The following is an 18,816-nucleotide window of genomic DNA, read 5'->3' as shown; positions in this document are numbered from 1 at the left end:
GAATATGAAAAAGTTATGGATTAGGATTTGGATTTGGATTTGAAGGTTCGGATATGGATTGGATTAGGACATAGAAATTTCAAATCCGCTCATCTCTGGGCCGACTAGCGAATACCTAATGATTTGGCGGCTTTCTTAGTTTGAGCCTTGAATTAAAGTAACAACAATAAACCAAGAAACTAATCTGCTCTTAGAAGTATTGAGTGAAGCTAGGCTATGATTAATGCTTCATCAATATAATTGAAAATGAAATATCATTATAGCAAAAAAAACATCTTTTCGATTCCAGCTCGTGAGAATGTGAAATTTACATGCTTTGTTTTCAGATATATTGGCATTGGCGTAGTTGATAGATCCAGCGCCATCGACACGAGAAACCACAGGTCGAGTCCACTGAGTCCTGTCCTGCTGTCACGTTTCGAAGTGTCGGAGGCTTATTTGCGCTCCTACTCCCCTAACTACGTCGCAGTTGTTTTCACAGCGTCGCTGTAAAGATGCTCAGAGAAAGATCCGATGAAAAACGAATGAAAAGTGCTACAAATACGTCTAAAAATTGCGTTACACTTGCGATTAGGCGACGTTGAAGTTTGACTGAGAGATCGTAATTGGTCGTTTCGAAATTTTACCATATGTTCATTACATTACAATGTGTGTGGTTTATTGTGTATATGCACATGTACATGTTGTACATTGTACAAGTCTTCGGCGGATAAATGACAGAAATACATGTTATATAGCTCAGTGGTTATATCACCTATACGCTTGGGTAACGATTTAATTACAGAGCTCAAACTTAGCGTTCTTTTGCAAACCATGTGAGGCGCGAAGTCCTGTGAGCGCGATGAATTGTGAAAATGGGAAATCGATTTTTGTTCATGGCGTTATGGATTGAAATCTAGTTGCGTGGTGGCATGTCAAGGATTTCTATTCTGTTTGCTCGTGAAATCGGAGAATGCCGTCCCAGTATCTTCAGGACTGCCGAGGAGAGTCAGCGAGTATATGAGTAAGTATCAGAGGCCTGCATTTTTTCATTTTAAATAGAAAACTGATACGCCAACAAATATTGACGGTTATGGGCCAATATGGAATCGGTGTCTCGTGCACACCAAAGATTCTACTGACTGCACACAGGTGTGACGCGGAGAACCGCCTTGGCACACCAAAGATATTGCGCTAAACGTACCGGGATTCCAACCTGGGTTATGGGGCTTAATGCCCTTGGATGAAAGTCTATATTCAGTGAAACTCGTCCGATTATATTCACCATGTAAGTTGTCATTCATGTAGTCGACTTCAATATATCTTTTTCTCTTTAATATTAAATTTCACATCCAAGTAATTAAATAATAGGTATGTTATGGCTTCAAGTATGGTATCATGCCTGTCTGGAATCGCTGGCCTTTTTGCTTGATATGTCAGGTGAGCAGCGATGATTTTCCAAGTTGAAGTAATTTAATGAAAAATAAAACATAGTGGGAGCACGGCACCGATTCTATACAGGGTATCATGGTATATAGCTCGTTGTTTTGGGCCTAAATTCTCCAAACAGAAATAATATGGTAGGCCTACATTAAAATATATCAAAATGCCTGAGTCACAGAGATGCTAGTGCTCCCATTCGCAAATTTAAACAAGTATAAATCAGGTCCTTTTCAGAAGAAAACTGTCACTTACTTCTTTCGTGAATTTGAAAGACCATGTCAAGGTATAATTGCAACACTGTTCGCTGGCAAATTCCAGATTACAAATATTACTGTATGTCCCAACATTGAGAATTCGACTAGTTTTATGGAATACAGATTTATTGTCTCATCATTTCAGCTTCCAGCTATCCACCAATTGTGAAGTCGAAAACATTCACAGCAGTGGTATCAATTCGTTACATCTTGATCCACAAGAAGGGAGATAGTGAGTAGATTTTGTTCATCCAATGGATGTACTCACATTGACTTTTTCTTTTTTTCCAGTTTTTTGTTTGGCATTTCTTGCAATCTTGCTACCACGTTAAGTCAAGCTAACTACTTCATTGTTTATTTCTTTCTTCGTACAATACTGGTTGTTCATATATTGTCTTGAGTAGGTGGCATTCTTACTATGCTAATATCAAAGTGTAGGTCTTGGTTGTTGATCAATATTGGAGACCCCAAACATCGTACATCCACTTTGATTGTGTTAACTGTGTCATACCCGCTGTCTGTTACTATGTTATAAGTCATCTGCTCTGTAGCAGAATGCTCAGTAGTGACCCATTCAAAAAACTTCAAAATTTGTCATGAAGTTGTATACCGAACATTTACAAATTTCTTTTACATTTCACAGTTTGCTCAGTGGTTCCTCGGACAAATTAGTTGCAATATATGACACCTGGAATTGCTCTGCAAAGCTGCATTACAAGATAAAAAAAATTGCAGCAGTTGGCAGGTAGACAATTGATTATACTGGTCATGAGGCCTGTATTTTCACTGCCGTAGTGAATTTTCAAAATCAGCCGGACTGTGATAGAATGTTATTCCTTCATTTTATTCCCCATTTGTAAGTCAGACCAAATCAGCTTGGTGTATCTGACATTCTTCTGATCTCTTAGACTTCTAGGAACCTCACTTAGCTATAAATATTGCCAGTTGTGGGTATATGACGTGAAAATTTTACATTACACGCTTGAACTAGTTTACTAGTCTATAGTAATGTATTCCTGACAGTGACAGTGTTTAAATTTATAGTTGTCCTTTCTACATGCATAAGGATGAACTTGGTTATTAGGTATGCTAATAACATCGTGCTCTGATATGAAACTCTTGTATGGGACCGTGATTCAAACCTCTGTATACGTGTGGTTTAATTGGAATGCTTATTACCCACTCGTTTGCTTACGGTACTGAATTGATGGATGGCGAATATATTCCGCAGGCCACAGCATAGCAGATTTGCTCACAAATTCAGCATTTCATGTGTCCAGTGGTATCAACATGATAACGCAATATTCACTACGAGTTCAGCTGATAAATCCGTTAAAATATGGGACACCAATTCGATGAGGGTAAGTTGTACTCATTGTTCCTGGTTATAGGTGGTACTTCAAAAGTTGTACACAAATCAGCATGTGCTCTGGTAGTTGTATGTAGTATAGAAGTTTGTTCTTTGGTCTTGGTGGTTAGTTGGGTGTTCTGTATTGTCGGAGATTCAGTTTTGGTTTCACATTCAAAATGAACACTTTCAAACATTTCGTAGAAGTTCCATATCCCATGATAACAAAATTCCAGCTGCCGTATTTGTGAAATCAATCAGGATGAAACCAAATGTATTTTCACTTTAATGCTACCAAGACAGGACATTGCAAACAAGCTTCTGTGATGCTGCAAAATCATGACCTTATGAAGAACTGTGACAGTGTAACCGTAGATTGTATTGTTACAGATTGCACACATTTATTTTGCAGCCAGCCGAAACCTTTAGCTTCAGCAACACAGTCAACATGCACGCCATGTCCACCGTTGCTGCATCACACAACCTCATAGGGGGTATGGATATGTCGATGTTACTTTTGCTATCGATTCATTACATGTTTTGTCTCGCAGTTGCGACTGGCGACAACAAGGTGTATTTGGCTGATATGAGAACTGGGGCAAACAGTCACATCATGAGAGGTAGGGTTTGATTTTACGCAGGGTTGTAACCAAGTCACAAGGCTCCGAGTCACAAGTCAATCTCACTTTTATAGTTTTGACTCGGGTCAAGTCGAGTCATTTGCAATTCACCACCGAGTCAAGTCCGAGTCCAAGTCATTGTGTTGACAGCTCAGTTTTCAGTTAAAGTCTTGGTAAACCCACTTTTTATAACTGTGTTTGGTGATATCGAATAGTTCGCATTTATAGTATACCAATTTTCCTCACTTTTAGCAATTTCTGGTCGCATTTTCCAGCACCCGTAGTATCAACAGACGAAATGCCAATAGTTGTTGGCTTCGGAATTACAATGAAATGTCGGCCTTGGCCGTCTGAATCTCGAGTCAATGACTTGGTTCGAGTCATGCGCAATGACTCGAGTCCAAGTCGAGTCAATACACTGATTGACTCGAGTCGAGTCATTTCTGTATTTTGAGAAAATGACTCGAGTCATCAGAAAATCGTGACTCGAGTCGAGTCATTACAACCCTGGATTTTAGGGCTACGTGTTTGTACCAAGCTTCGATTTTTCCGGCCCGGCTGAAGCCTGGACGTATCATGCATTGTGGAAACTATAGTTGGCAACTGCTCATGATGACATTGTACATTCACCTCCTTATCCAAACCACTCATAGTATCTCTCATAGTTGTATATGTTAATGAGATTTATATTTATATACAATACATACAAGGACGGTTGACCTGCATATGCATACGTACTACTATTGTTAATTGACAGAATTGTAATATGGATTCGTTCGGCATTTCACTGATCTAAAATGCTTTAGATTGTTCAAGTTCTTTTTTAAAGCACTTTCCAATCAGTGATATGATTATTTCAGTGTTGTTGCACCTTGCGTAGTGCAATTGCTTGACTTCAATACATTCTCTTCGATAGAAATATTTGAAATTTCAGTCTGATACCGATATTTACGGGGTGTGTAATGCAATTAATTTTTATTAAATTGTAGACTGAATTAACGGGTGGTACGGTATATAGTAATGTAATTTCGCCGTTTACATGTCGTGTTCATCGATAATCTATTTGCAACCCTCTTGCTTACCTGAAATTTGTAAAAACGAAACCTGTTCCGTACTATGAAGTTGTAAAGGTTATACTAAATCATATCACTTTTAATTTCGCTACTACAAGCAGATCGGCGACATGCTGGAGGTGGTGTTGCCTAGTTACGATGCAAATTACGTAATTGTCGCTAAATTCGAGAGAGAGAGAGAGAGTCGTGATAATTCACGTACGCTTTGGGTGTAGCGAGCTGGTTTTCTGCGTCTCGAGTAATTCTTTCAAGTGTTGTCATTAGCTAAATCACACCGTGTATCGTGAAACAACGTCTGCTTTCATTTCCGTATCGTTTTGCGTATGTAAATGGTAGGCACATATTATATATTAGGCTACTTAGTACTTACACACTTACACACGTGAGCTTACCGATCATCATGATTATATATGTTCTTATGAATGTTATGGGATCGCGCGTACGAAAATTATGCACGCGCAAACATGGTGGCAAATATATCCACAGATAGGTGACATGGCGATAGTATGTAACTTTGAAGAGTTCTCTATTAATAGTGAAAAGTGATTGATGAATTGCGGTAGGAGGTGTGTCTTGCGCAAGCTTATAAAAATATTTCCACGTTCAAAAATCTGAATCCCGCACATTGCTTAGGGACTGTGATATTCGATTAACAGTAGGTATGAACTTGCCGTTCCGCTCTTATCCATCTCCCGTTATCTCGCAACTTTTTATCTCATGTCCACACCATACCACCCTCGCAACGCCTTAGGCAGACACCAACACCACGGCCCTCTAATAATCGTGACCACCGCGATATTTGAAAGTAATCACAGTGGACGAATGCGGTTATGCTGCTCGTAAACTACAATTTTACGAGGCTATTCTCAACGCTGTAGATGTCAGAGCTTTGATGGTGTTTATTGTCGCTCTGGAAACATGGCAAGCCATCGTAAATTAAAGAATGCGTCTCGTTGAGGCTTTGCTAGCTACAGTCTCGTTTGGATGTACTACTTACAGCTTACAGCTTTTATAAGAGAATCCGACGGACTTCACTTTGATGCCCTTTTGTTCCTGGGTGCCTGATTGACCGCAAAGACACAGAGTTGAGAATGTAGGGACAGTAGTTATGAAATGGCTCGTATAGAACTGCGCCACGAATACTTGGTTGCCAATATACTGCTTGAAAATAGTTCTTCCTTGATCTGGTTTGGAAAGCGTAGATGCAGGTGCGTATATGGAGCGAAGTTTCCTGTGCTGACTTGATGAGTTGAATTTTATTCTTAATTGTTTCAAGTTTTCTAAGATCGTCACCGTTACAAAATCGTTTTCTGTTGAAGGCAGACTTGGACAACTAGAAAATTTTCAGCTTTTCCAAATTATACTAGAATTAGATTACTGGCATTTCGATCTAATTTAGTGAAATTAGACAACTGGAATTATCTAGTTGTCCAAGCATGTACTTGGACAACTAGAAAATTTTCAGGTTTTCCAAATTAGATTAGAATTAGATTACTGGGATTTCTCTCTAATTTAGTGAAATTAGACAACTAGAATTATCTAGTTGTCCAAGTCTGGTTGAAGGCGTGGTGAGGACAATAATTTCGTAGGGTCATTAAAAGAACTTTTTGGGAAAGCGAAAATTTTTCATCGCTGGTGAATTGATGTCACAGTCTGCATGTCGAAAATTGAAGGTTTATGCGCCTTTCGCGGCCTGGCTACGCTCTGCCTGCTGTTCTGATGTATATACCGCATTTGATGTTAACTGTTGTGCTATATTGACGTTGGAATGCATTTTCAGGTCACAGGAATGGCGTACTCTGTGTTCGTTGGTCGCCCCGTTGCGATTATCAGCTGGTTTCTGGGAGGTAAGAACTGTACTGGATATTCGTATTGGCAGGGGTGCCTTACATTAGCACAATTGTATGTGCGTGCTACGTATGTAGTCGTGGATTTACTTTTCGATGTCGGAGTTCCAGTACTTGCTCTTAAAGACTATGTGTTATCTATTCTACGGGCTGTAAATCATCGAGTCGTGTCGCTGCCAGGCGGGGATTGTCATCATTCCGTGTCAGTCGGTTCCGAGCCCAGCAGCTGTGGAAGGGATTGTGCCATTATTTAGCAGTCGCTTTGTGCCTGAATTGACAGTTTCGTTTTCTCGTTTGTAACGTATTGTGCTGTTAGTATCCGCATATGCTTACCCGTCTCTGTGCGCGAAATCGATATATTCGAAATGGTAACGTCGTTACCGGCAATTATTGAAGCAAAAATCAGTTTCGATATCGCGATGGAGATGTTCGGGGCTTCAATGCCGAGCGACTTTGTACGGCAGAGTGTACAGAAAGCGGATGGTGCGCAGATGGACCAATCCGCCGCTTATGTTGATCGAGTAAATGAACTTGCGCTGTGACGTTCTAATGGGGTTGTTTTACATTAGGTGCGTGCACTCCAGCATAATAGATACGGAATATAGCTCGAGAGTGGAGAATGGAGATACGCTCTAACAAATATCTCTAGTTTGATATAAGAACAGAGTGGTCAGTTTCTTTCGGTAGTGAAAGCTGAACGTTCCGAACTGTATTTTCTTTCCTGATAGTGCGGCGATTTATTGTTAGTAGTGATGGATATTCGGACCGGAATCATCAATCGTGCTACCGACTAGTGTCCAGTTTCCAGGTTTTAATCCAGAAATGTGACAATTTCGAAAAGACTGCCGGCGGGCTGGGGTCCCGCCATAGAGTTGGATACGGAAATTGAGGTGTCGTTTTCTGTCGCGGTGAGCTCTGTATTTGGTGGCTGCGGATTCAGGCGATAACTCTTACGTCTTGATCTCTCACCCTTACAGCCGTTTTCAATCTTTGTGTCTGTGATTCTGGATAGTTCAGTTGTTACATTTTGAACAACATCAGCATAGGACAGATTGGCCGCATCTTATTATTGGATGGAAAGTCTCGTGGCGCAGAGCCCGTTCAAAGCAAGAAGACCATCTTCCTTCCGTCAATTGTCGCGGAGAGTCTGTAGCCCTCGCTTATTGCTATCTTTGTCTCGCCGCTGTGCAGAATGTAGAGAGGCCACACTTCGACGCGGTACAATTATTTTTGCGTCAGACCATTTTCTAAGAGAGGATTGACGAGCTTCGTCCCGCCTTTAGCAAATAGTCAAACACGGTCGGCAAGTAAATTAATAAGTGACCGAAATGGCGCTCCGAATCGTAAATTTATGCGACTAAAAGCGCGGCCCGCCCGTACCGTGTGTACACGGTAAGAAACAGGTTAACGCAGTAAAGGTAAATAACTTTTTATATTCCGAACATAATCGCCGGCAGGTCGAGTACCGTATCGAGAAGCGTGCGCGTAGGTTAGCGTCTGGCGTACAGGCAAGGTAAACCAAGGCTTCTTTAGATATAGTGCTGTGTACCAGGAATCGATGGTGGTTGAATGGGTACGACTGACGTTAGCGGATGCACAATTGCACAACGCTCGAAGGTAGCAGACCACGTGCGCTGTAGGTAGATAGCGTTTGAAGCATCGAAAAGCATGGGGAAATGGTGGTGACCGTGGCCGTGAATTTAAAGCCGTGCGTTCTCAACCGATTGTTGAATCCCAACCGCCAGTCAACATTCAAGATCTCGGCGTACCACAGCGTCTTAGAAAGAGACTATTTTTGACATGCAATTGAGAATCCCCAAAGACGAAATTACAATGAAATCTTCGCGCAAAGTCTCGTCAGTTCTATTCGCTTCAGTCATTTGTTTTTATTCAGAATTGGTAAGGCGTTGGTAGCAGGAAGCGTCATGGAAATTACGGATCAATCTGACACTTGATCTTGCACTCTTAACCACGAATGAATGCTGCCAAACATAGTTTTGCAAGATATTTGCGAAGTGTAGAACACAGTTTTTAGACCTACTTCAAGCTTGGTGCCCCCGAAATAGGCTTCAAGGCGCCGGAGTCGCTGTATGGCGCCCATGAGTTGCGTTTGTTTTGGACCCTAATGACTGGAATCCATCGTCGGACATCTCAATTCACAAACTGCGCGTCACCATCTTAATCTCGAATTTTCTCTCTGACGAGCTTGCGAAGTCGGATATCTCACTGGATGCCATCATTAAATGCATATACTGCACTATATAGGCAGCTGAAGATAAAACATTTGCCGGTTTAGTTGGAGCAATTTAACTCTGGCCACACGCGACTATCGACACAATGGAGGTGGATAGGATGAATATCGCTGAATGATAGCGTGTTCGTGTCGAAATTGAACGCCCGAGAAATACTCGATAAATTACACAATATGTCGAAGAATAGATATCGTACGCATGGCGCTGAAAGAGGTGAACACTGAACAGTAAACATTCTATGGAATCTATGCCCTTGCCTTTGACAGATTGTCGGTCATAGTGAACAAAACGCTGGAATACAGACTACGTCAGGCGATTCCAGCAACTGAGGGAATGTGAGGGATATCTATCACTTTTGATCAAGGCAGCGGGCGTGAAATTGCAGGATATCATCAGTGATCAACTGATCACTCATATGTGCATAATGTGCTTACCGCGGTCGATTCGAGCACGGCCGAGCATTTGCGAGACGGATATATTGTGATGGATCGTCAGGCGAGTCTGCCTACGCTTTTTGCGTTATTGTTGCGAGGTTAAGGCGGTCAATTGCGTCCTTCAGAAGTACGCGGGAACTGCTGTCTATCACGAGTCCCGTTCTACTATTTTGTTTTGCCGGGAAATTACAAGCAACACCCGCACAGGCGTACAATGGTACATATCTGATAAGAACGAAGGCACGTGAACCTCAATCTCTACACGCTGATTGGCGCTATGTTATGATGCTGTGTATGCTCGCTCGACCTTGAGTAGCTGAGTGCCAGCTATTTGTGGCGACTGCAGGTTTTAATAGCGTTGCTTCCTCCTACGCATAAGCTGAATTAGGACATCATTCTACGCTGGCTCCGTAAACAAACTGAAATATTCGAAAGTCGAGACGCAAGGTTGGTGCCGACTCACGAAAGGCCACAGTTTGCCCGAACCTAAAACCTTAATAAATATCCCAGTCGTAGCCACGAGGTCTGGACGTGACGTTTCTAGTGCTGTTTGTCCGATATATTGATATCTAATACAGCAGTTTAGGTCAACCGTAATGACATCGCAGTTTGATGCATTCGAGAACCGTTCGATATGGTGATGTACGATATCGGACACGAAAGTATGCCCGCCAGTAAACTGCTCCCTGGGTCGGTCAGATTGTATACCGTAGCCCAGTGTGTACAGGGGTCAGATTTGTGCAATGAATGTGTAGATTGTAGAGTAGATGCATGCGAATTGACACGATTGTTAACGCACAAGCCTCGTAACTTGACTCTGTTTCCGTCCGCGTCTTGATTAATCCGCAATAGCTTACCCTCGTGATAAGTAAGAAGATGGTGAAGTACGAGTTCCACGAACAGCATTGACTGATATAAAATTATCATATTTCAGTTTGTCGAGGTAGCCTATATCCTAGCGAGAAAAGCCTATCAATTCCCGATTTTAGTGCAAGTTTCCATCTTCTATTTAGGAAGGGTTACCATACGTCCTTTATGACAATTCGTTTTTAGAGCTAATATCGTGGACAAATTGTAGTGGGAATGGGCATAAATTGGGAATTCGTGATTCGAACGAAAGTGATGACCGTTTTTTTTTAGTCAACCGACTGCGAAGTGATAAAAATTTACTATTTTTGCAAGATTTTTCTCCGGTATTCTAAGTTTGAAAATTTTGGAAAAGTGGCGTCCTTTCCCGTTTCCCAGCGCGTGAGAAAATTTCCATTTATCGCCATGCCACTTAGACCATTACATGTGTTTTCCCAACCGAGTCTGCGAATTTTATCATATCGATTTAGCAATGCATTCCATGAGTTTAGACCGGGCACTGCGCATTTAGAAGGTGCACGCTAAAATACAGCACGATGTCGCGCATGAATCACGGAACTTAGCGCCGTATCCATTCACTATATGAACCGCTTTCGTATACTAGCAGGCATATGTTTCGATTTGCACAGCCCAGCGTCATTTCCCGTCGCTCGTTCCATCAGCCGCGTCAGTCCCTTTCAAGTGAAGGCCGTTCATTTTTTTGCGTTACTAGCTCGGACCTTTCTATTACACATACCCCCTAGACAGCGGAAATGATGCATACGCAAACTTCTCACTCTTGCCAGCACCAGAAGAGAGTCTTTTCTATATGTTCGCGGCGCGCCACATATTCGAAAGGCGCGTTACCTCCGTTCGCCTGGCGTAGGCGCAGGAAGGTGCCGTGGTAACGGGCGTAAAAATTGTACAAACTATTCACGCCGCGTTAAGTAATGTCAACATGTATCTTTAACCTGCTGCATCATCGAGTATTAATGCGAGAGGAAGACTGGTGGGATTCAAACAGTGAAACCGTACCAAAGCTTATATCATGCAGGCTGTATGATTCTGTCGGTGGACTGCCACAGTTATCGAGTGCTAGGTAGGGTTTGAAGACAGTCTAAAGGTTTGGTTAGCACAAGACCTTTTGTTAGTAAGTATTTATTTCTGTCAATGAGGTAGCGATACGAAATGCTGTGTATAATTCGCGCAGTTATCCCGTATTATAGCGGAAATCCTCCGTCGGTAATACAGTGGAATCTGTCATTCTCAATATCGACGTGCATCCCTTTATCCCCATCTTACAAGCCCCGGTTTTTGAACATTCTTCATTTTCTCAACATTCCCGCCGGGCCGGATATTTTCTCGTACGGTATAATCAATGGGACTTCAAACTCGGGCTTTTGCATCGGTTCAAAATATCAACAGCTTGTCAAATGCTCGGGATTGAAATTGCGCATTGCGTCGCCTTTATGATTTAATTTTTATTAATCAGGACAGTCAACGAGGATGCGACGTACAGGCAGTTTTGAAGTTTTCTGTCTTGACGCTTCGTGTGTGACGTAATAAGCTGGATGTATGTCACCGTGTTAAAAATTGCAAATTTCGGAACTGATACGTCCTGATCTGGATGCGTAATGCGTATGCGCATGGATTGTTTCGCTTCCAACATAAATGTTTGGTTCAACCGGCTGGTGATTTAGTGTCAAGAAGTTTTGATCGCATCGAATACCGGTATATAGTCCACTGTGGGGTTCCAGAATCAAGAAATGATACACAATAGTCCGTTGGGTGACATTAAATACGGCAGAAAATACTTCGAGCTATGGGCTTCTTTGGGCATTGTCTCGTGACGCCTACACTCCTCTGAGCAACTGGAAAAAGTCGGCATCGTTGCATTTCGTATATACATTTGGCTACGCGTGCGACGGGCTCTGTTCACATGTTCATTTGTTCATTTATCCAAATCTTAGAGCAGCATGCATGGTGTTTACGGCATAGGTAAATCAAATTTCAGGCTGTTGTGCATTGCTCGTTTTCAAACAGCCTGTGTTTGTTACCTTATCCGCAGGCATCCAGGTCGTCGAAGAATAGCAGGATGCACGCAATCAGCCGGCTTATATCCACGGTGTCGAATTTTAGTTACCACGTAAACCTGGCCGGTTCGCTTCAACTATATACGCCCTTCAACTGTGGATGAGTTATGAAAGCCGCTGAGCTTGGTGTAGCATTGATTTGTGAATGGAAAAGCGCATTGAAACTGCTTCCTGCCTTTATATTACATACAGTACTGACCGTGCTGTTTTAAATTACCAGGATCTTATCTGTTCAAGCCGGCCGATTCTAGGAAGAATTTTGCGCGTCCTATAGTGTATAATGCATCGTATGTTCATTTTGTGTATCGGCCATAAAGCGAATGAAGCACACGAGTTGAGTATCGCGGGAAGTTTGACCAATGGAATTTCCGTGCAACGCATATGAGAATTGAATAGGCTAAGCGCGTGAGGCCGGGAGCGGTTGGAATCGCCCAAAGTTATCCCGCTATCTTGGCATAAGCATTCTCATATCGCGTGACTCGAATCCGTTTCCGCTCATAGCCAAATTTCGCGTGAATCATAAGAGCCAACTCACCTCGAATCAAGTCGTCATATTCGTATTCATATCGGCATTTTTTTCAAAGACGCGTCGAATTGGAAAGTTTGTTGGCGCGTTCAAATTTTTATGGAAAGCGGTATTTCAGAAAGCGATTTCCAGACAAAGATATCATTTATCAGGATGCGTCACCGGCAGGTGGACTCTACGTATAAAAAGCGGCTTCGAGCGTACTCTGTATCGTTCTGATGTGGTTAAAGGATTACGGATTTTGATGGATAGGTGTCGGCTCCTGTGTGGTCTGGCTGCGCCATCAAGCGTTTACTCGCATTCTTTATGGAGTCAGTAGCACAGTGCGAGCGCAGCGTTTGACTAGGCCGGAGCCATAGTCGGCGTATGTATCTGGTGGTTTCGAAATCGTGATCGATTCAACGAATGCGCCGAACTGTTGGGTATTTTGTACTTCCGGTACGTTTTGAGCAGAATCTAGCTTTATTGTTGTCGTCTGTCGATTAATAGAACAGGGTTTTATCCTATTTCCCAGAAAGCTCGTAACTGCCTTTTGACTCGACGCCCTTCTACGAAATTCGGGCCACGTTTTGAGGCCGTGTATGGTATTTCATCCAGCATTGCGTATTGTCAGCGATGCGTTGCAAAGCATATGTAAATCTGGATCTACATAAGACTATTGTCTTCTGAGATGTATATATATAGCGCGCGCAATTAGTGCTTGATTACTACGCTGCTTTCGGTGCTTCTGTGTTGTCGTGTGTTGAAATGTATGGGATAGAGCTGGGCTGATCACGTTTTGCGCTGCCTCAGTGGCGACAGTCCGTCGCTATTATGGCCGCGAATCATTTCCAAATTCTGGCCGTTTTGAGGTTCTTTCGGTGGGCGTTGCGCGCGCTGGAATTTGCAGTTCCGCGAAGCTATCACGAGAGTCATGCAAGTCGTTCTACCGCCCCAGGAAGTTGTTTCAGTCGATTTAACGAAATGTTCTTTCATCATCTCGCAGCTGCGGTACAACGCGCTAGAAGGATATATCATTGTGTATAGCTCAAAGGCTTTTTAAGCTATATATCCCATAAGAGAAGTAGCGTTCCTGAATTCACAGTATTCGATCAATTGTGATTTCCAATATTTGTTTCTGAAGGCGAAATTCGGTCAGGTCTTCGCTGACACGCGTCCTGCATAGTAAATCTAATTTCTAAGCTCAGCATTCCATTGAGACACAGACGCTAGTTTCTTAATCGTGTTTTGAATCAGTTGCGGGGCCTCGTTAGCAATTCCGGTCGTTATTGTAAATAGTCCATGAATGCGTCCTGTTAGTCGGATTATTTGAGCGTCCAGACGCGCTGTACCTCGCCGGCCAACGTAAGCTTTTGCGATCGTGTGTATGACTACGTTTGCTTAATGTATTCCAACTCAAAGGAAAAGTGCTCTGTAAACACCGTATTTCCACGTATGTTTGCTTATAGATGTAAGACATTTTCGAGCAACAAAGGTTCTCGAGTTAAACAAGCGTTCGCGGTTTTCCGTAATTTACGACCAAACCGTCGCGGGCCCAGTACCAATCGACCGGCTTCCCAACTGGAAGCGCGTCCAGACACTGTATCCCCTGTAGCTTCCAGGTAAATCTTTCAGCTTGTTGTAATCATGGCAAGGAAGCTGTATGCTTTACCTAAAGGCTATAGTGGGTTGAGCATCGTGGTGGTCTGACTAAAACGGGTAAATACATGGTTTTTCGTTAAACCTATCGGGGAAACAGTGGATTATCGCGCGTTATACATGGTGTGGTGTTTCAACAAAAGATAGCACTTGCGTAGACTATTACGTATAAATCGCAGAGCTCTAGTAGGGCGCTCTTCCTTGTACGAAAGATACCGCTTGCGTTTAGTTTTTCTTATAGATCATAAAGCTGCGCTATAGCGCTCTTGTTTTGTTAAAATGTGCGTTAGGTTGACTATCTCCTGCAAAAAGTCATTCTGAAAGCAAGTCCCGCTTTTTTTCGTTTCAGCGAAGACAACAAAATTCTCCTGTGGGATGTCAGACAGGCGCGCGGACACGTTCTAAGCTTCGACCAGCACAATGGAAAAGAAACCAAAAGCAGGAAAGGTTGCCGATGATTCATGAGCTTTTGCATAGAGGGCACTTCCGCGTTGCAACTTCGTGCAGCCGACTCCGAAAGAGTGTCGCGATAACATCTCGCTGCAGTCGAACACATAGGCATAGCCGGGAACTTTCGGGCATGCAACCAACATCAATTCTGTTAGTTGACTTTCCGTTTCCGTGACTTAACGCTGCCGAAATGCGTTTTCAGAAGCCACCGCGCATCGCGGCTTTGTTAACGGTCTTCAATACTCCAACGACGGCTTGTTCCTGTTAACAACAGGCACAGACAACAAGATACGACTGTGGAATGCTCTTTCAGGTATAAGGCTCGTTTCTGAATGCAAATAGGACTTGGAATCGCACAGATGGAGCGATGCGATGCTTTGTAAGCGACTAAATGGTAACCAGTGAATCACGTGATGAATTTGGCGTTAGAAATGCAATAACTACAATTTTTATGATATCGATGCATACATATCGTATAAATAAATTCTAAAATAAATGTTTCACTGAATATGGGGGTGAATTGTGATGTATGTGACTTGTTGAATTCGGCACTTGGCATTAGAAATGCAATAACTATTATATTTATGAAAGCGATTCATCAATATCGTATTAATAAATTCGAAAATGAATGTTTCACTGAATATGGGGCGAATTGTGATGTATGGCACTATGGCAGGTTAGGATTAGGATTAGAGACCGCCAAGTGTCGATTTCAGCATTATCCCATCCAAATTCACTGGTAACCGATGAAATTGGACATGTTACTGCGGGCGCATTCGAATGAGCAAATGCCAATTTCCGTTGCCCTTGTGTCGCATTTGCAACAGTCTGGCGTCACCGGGGTTATGCCGTCATTTAATCGCTCTCACGGATCCTTTCCCAGAATCTTTCCGACAACACAGTGATGACTGCATGTTGCTCACTTCCAGGCGAAAACACGCTGACTAATTTCGGGAGGGTAGATAACGACTTCCGGAAGCCGATCGAAATGGCATGCACCTCGGACTCGAGCGTGTTTTTCGTGCCCGGCAACCAGTTCATTCTGATGGTGAACGCGCACGAGGGTGAGGTCGTTAAAAAACTGACGGGACACTTCAACAGGCCGGTTTGCTGCGAGTACAACCCTTGCGCCCAGGTATGCTGCATCAGGGTTGCCTACTACCGAAACGCTCCGAGTGCCAAATTGTTCATAAAATGGTGCCAAATTATTAATATTCGAAATGACGTATATATAAAGATAAATTAACTTCAACAGTCCAATTAAGCTCAAATTGCGTGGGGTGGTCAAGTTAGTTGAATCTGTAAAGTCCACAATTCTACAGCGGAGGTGAACCAAGGAAACTTTCTAATGGATCAGCTCGCTTGGTGGCATCGCCAATTGTATATATGCCTTGACGATCTTGTCCTGGCTTGGGTTCATATGTTCAAGAAAGGAAGAGTTTGTCTAGTAGCCAAACTGGTGAATGATCGTTAGCATTACAAACCGGGTTAAGACGTAACACGCCTATATGCCCACTGTAATTCCATATTTATCTAGTTCAGGGGTTCTCAACCCGCGGGCCGCATGCGGCCCGCAGACGATTATTTTGTGGCCCGCGACATCTTTCAATAGGAACGGGATTACTACTGGCACAGCATTGTTATGGAAGACCGATGTGTCACATTTGTCGAAGTACAGTTGTTGTAACGAAGCGTAGAAACTTAAAATGACACCACGATAGTTTCTTCTGGAGTTGTACAATGTACAATGTACAATTGTACATATTGCCTGATCTGAGAGAAACCGCTGCGAGCTAGGTTTCAAGCCCATCAATCCATATTTCGAGGCATTGTTAAAATTGCCGAATACGTTACAGACGCATTGTTCAAAATTGCATGGAATATCGCTGAACCCAAGAATCTGTTAGAGAAGGTGTGACTTCAATAAAACTTTAACGTACTGTGCGAATATTCGCTGTTTCCGGAACTTTGCAGCAAGTCCAACAACACCTGACAAATTTCGAAGCAAAAGTTGTCTGATTCAACATTCCCCAGAATAATAACAGCAAAGTCAGTCCATCTTTTATCGCATGTTCTGAAACACGTTGCCACGTATACTTTAGCCTAGCCTTGGACGAAAACATCAACTTTACAAAGTTGGCTTCTGTAACTATTGGTGTAGGGCTCCAGCCATGGAAGGAAAGGAAAAGAGTTGATTGGTTTGCTCAGAAGTGATATTGGCCTCTGTAACGAAACAGTAGCCGTAATTTTATACTTGCTCGCTCACGCATTGAAACAGAGAGTTCGGTTCTCTTGTGGAAGGGTTTGAAGCAGGGATATCTAGAACTAGGAGTAGCCTACTAGCAGTTCTAGATATCCCTGGATTGCATGTGCAGATACCGACTTGGCAAAGTATGCAATGCACGCTCAATGAAGGGATTTACTTGCGCCACTGGAAGTTAGATATTCTCACAAAAAAACAGTAACTGCAATGCTTGATAATGCATAAAAATGTACTAAATGCCCGTATAAGACTGGTAAATGGGCTATAGTGTCCTCTAAATTGAACAGTAGCCCAAAAATACACGGTGATAATGTTCTGCGGCCCGCGGCCTCTTCCGCTGTTAAAATGCGGCCCGTTATGCGAGGGAAGTTGAGAACCCCTGATCTAGTTCTAACATCAAATACTTCCTTGGTGCATGAGTATGAGTAAGCAGCACTAGATACTGATCTGATGCGCTGTTTACAAACTTTCATTGTGATAATTGAAGAAAGTCGAAAGCGCCAAAATACCGCCGACGTGCCAAACTCAGAATTCCGATGCCAACCAAGATAAAAATGGGCCAAAATTCCGAAATTTGGCTCCCAACTGCGCCAATTGGCAACTCTGTGCCGTGCTACATGTTTGTATCACTGGTGGCTGATGGCAATGTACATAAACTTTGTACATAGCTAACTGTGAGCAATACCAAGTGTATGAAGCATATTGCATAACCTTACGCCCAGTGGTCGGATTCAAATGTTCTGTCTGCCGGTTTTAATCACTAATGTCATATTTTCCAGTCTGTTCTGTTACAAAAAGTCATTGACAGTAACCAGTAATGATGACCGCTTCGCTGATCTCATAAAATTTCGTGAGACTGTTCCTAGTACCGGTTGAACGCAACCACTATCTCGCCTAGAACTGCTATCAACGTGATTCCACGAAAGGAAAATTGCTTTGCTTACAAAAGTTCATAACATTTTTTGTCAATGCAGGAATTGTACAGCGGCGGTAAGGATAACAATGTGCTGGTTTGGTCTGCGTCGCTTCCTCAGCCTGGGGATGCTCCTGTAGCAAAAGTCGACTCCCAGGCTGGTTGTGAAGATCCGGTACCTCAGCAGAATTTTGATCCTTTCGCGGACGCCTGGAGTGATGATGAAGACAGCGGATGAATTTGAAATTTTTGGATTATTTTTTCATTGCTTGTTACTTTACGTAAATTTATATAGATCCATTGGAAAAACTGTTTTGTCATCATTTCGTTTACAAAGGTGATACTTGGTAGGACTGCTAAAGATCTCTCGAGTGCTCTTGATCTATACCGTGCAGATCCGAACTGAGAGGGTAGATCACGTGTAATTAAAATTACCAAAGTTCTGCGAAAATCGAGGTTATCATTGAAAGAGATCTGAGCGTTTCGAGCAGGACCCAATTGTTGGAAAAGTAGCTCCGGCTCCGATATATTTCATAAGATGCTATGCTACTAGTGCGGAGCGGATCGACAAATTCTCTGGTCCGGCTCCGATCCGGTTGTTCAATTCTCCGGCCCGGCTCCGGCCGTATCAGGAAAAAGTACTGATCCTGCTCCGGCCCAACACGGTACGGTGGCTCCGTGAATTCATAAATATGGCTCGTTTGTTTCCGCACTAGCTTGGCGGTTAATTACGTGTGGTTGGTTGGAAGTTATTTAGTTATAAACGTCATGCTTATCCATAAAGATTATGGCTTTATGAAAAAAGTACTGACCCGGCTTCAGCCGCATCAGAAAAAG

The 18,816-nt window shown here is 42.8% G+C and overlaps 1 protein-coding gene across 1 annotated transcript; it reads left to right on the top strand.

Annotated features, from left to right (window-relative positions):
• The first annotated feature begins 793 nt into the window (after positions 1 to 793).
• LOC145458629 (DNA excision repair protein ERCC-8-like) lies at positions 794 to 18,343 on the top strand. The gene is made up of 11 exons (XM_080337054.1): positions 794 to 1,003; positions 1,822 to 1,908; positions 2,320 to 2,421; positions 2,908 to 3,037; positions 3,437 to 3,518; positions 3,576 to 3,644; positions 6,498 to 6,564; positions 14,703 to 14,800; positions 15,006 to 15,116; positions 15,733 to 15,938; positions 18,041 to 18,343. The coding sequence occupies exons 1-11, from the start codon at positions 912 to 914 to the stop codon at positions 18,215 to 18,217; spliced, it is 1,221 nt and encodes a 406-aa protein (XP_080193180.1). The 5' UTR covers positions 794 to 911; the 3' UTR covers positions 18,218 to 18,343.
• Positions 18,344 to 18,816: the final 473 nt, after the last annotated feature.

The sequence above is a fragment of the Botryllus schlosseri genome, chromosome 16, assembly GCF_051294905.1.
Source record: "Botryllus schlosseri isolate E-star chromosome 16, Bs_hap1, whole genome shotgun sequence".
Taxonomy (NCBI): domain Eukaryota; kingdom Metazoa; phylum Chordata; class Ascidiacea; order Stolidobranchia; family Styelidae; genus Botryllus; species Botryllus schlosseri.
The sequence above is the reverse complement of the archived record's forward strand: the minus strand, read 5'-3'. Positions and strand labels throughout refer to the sequence as shown.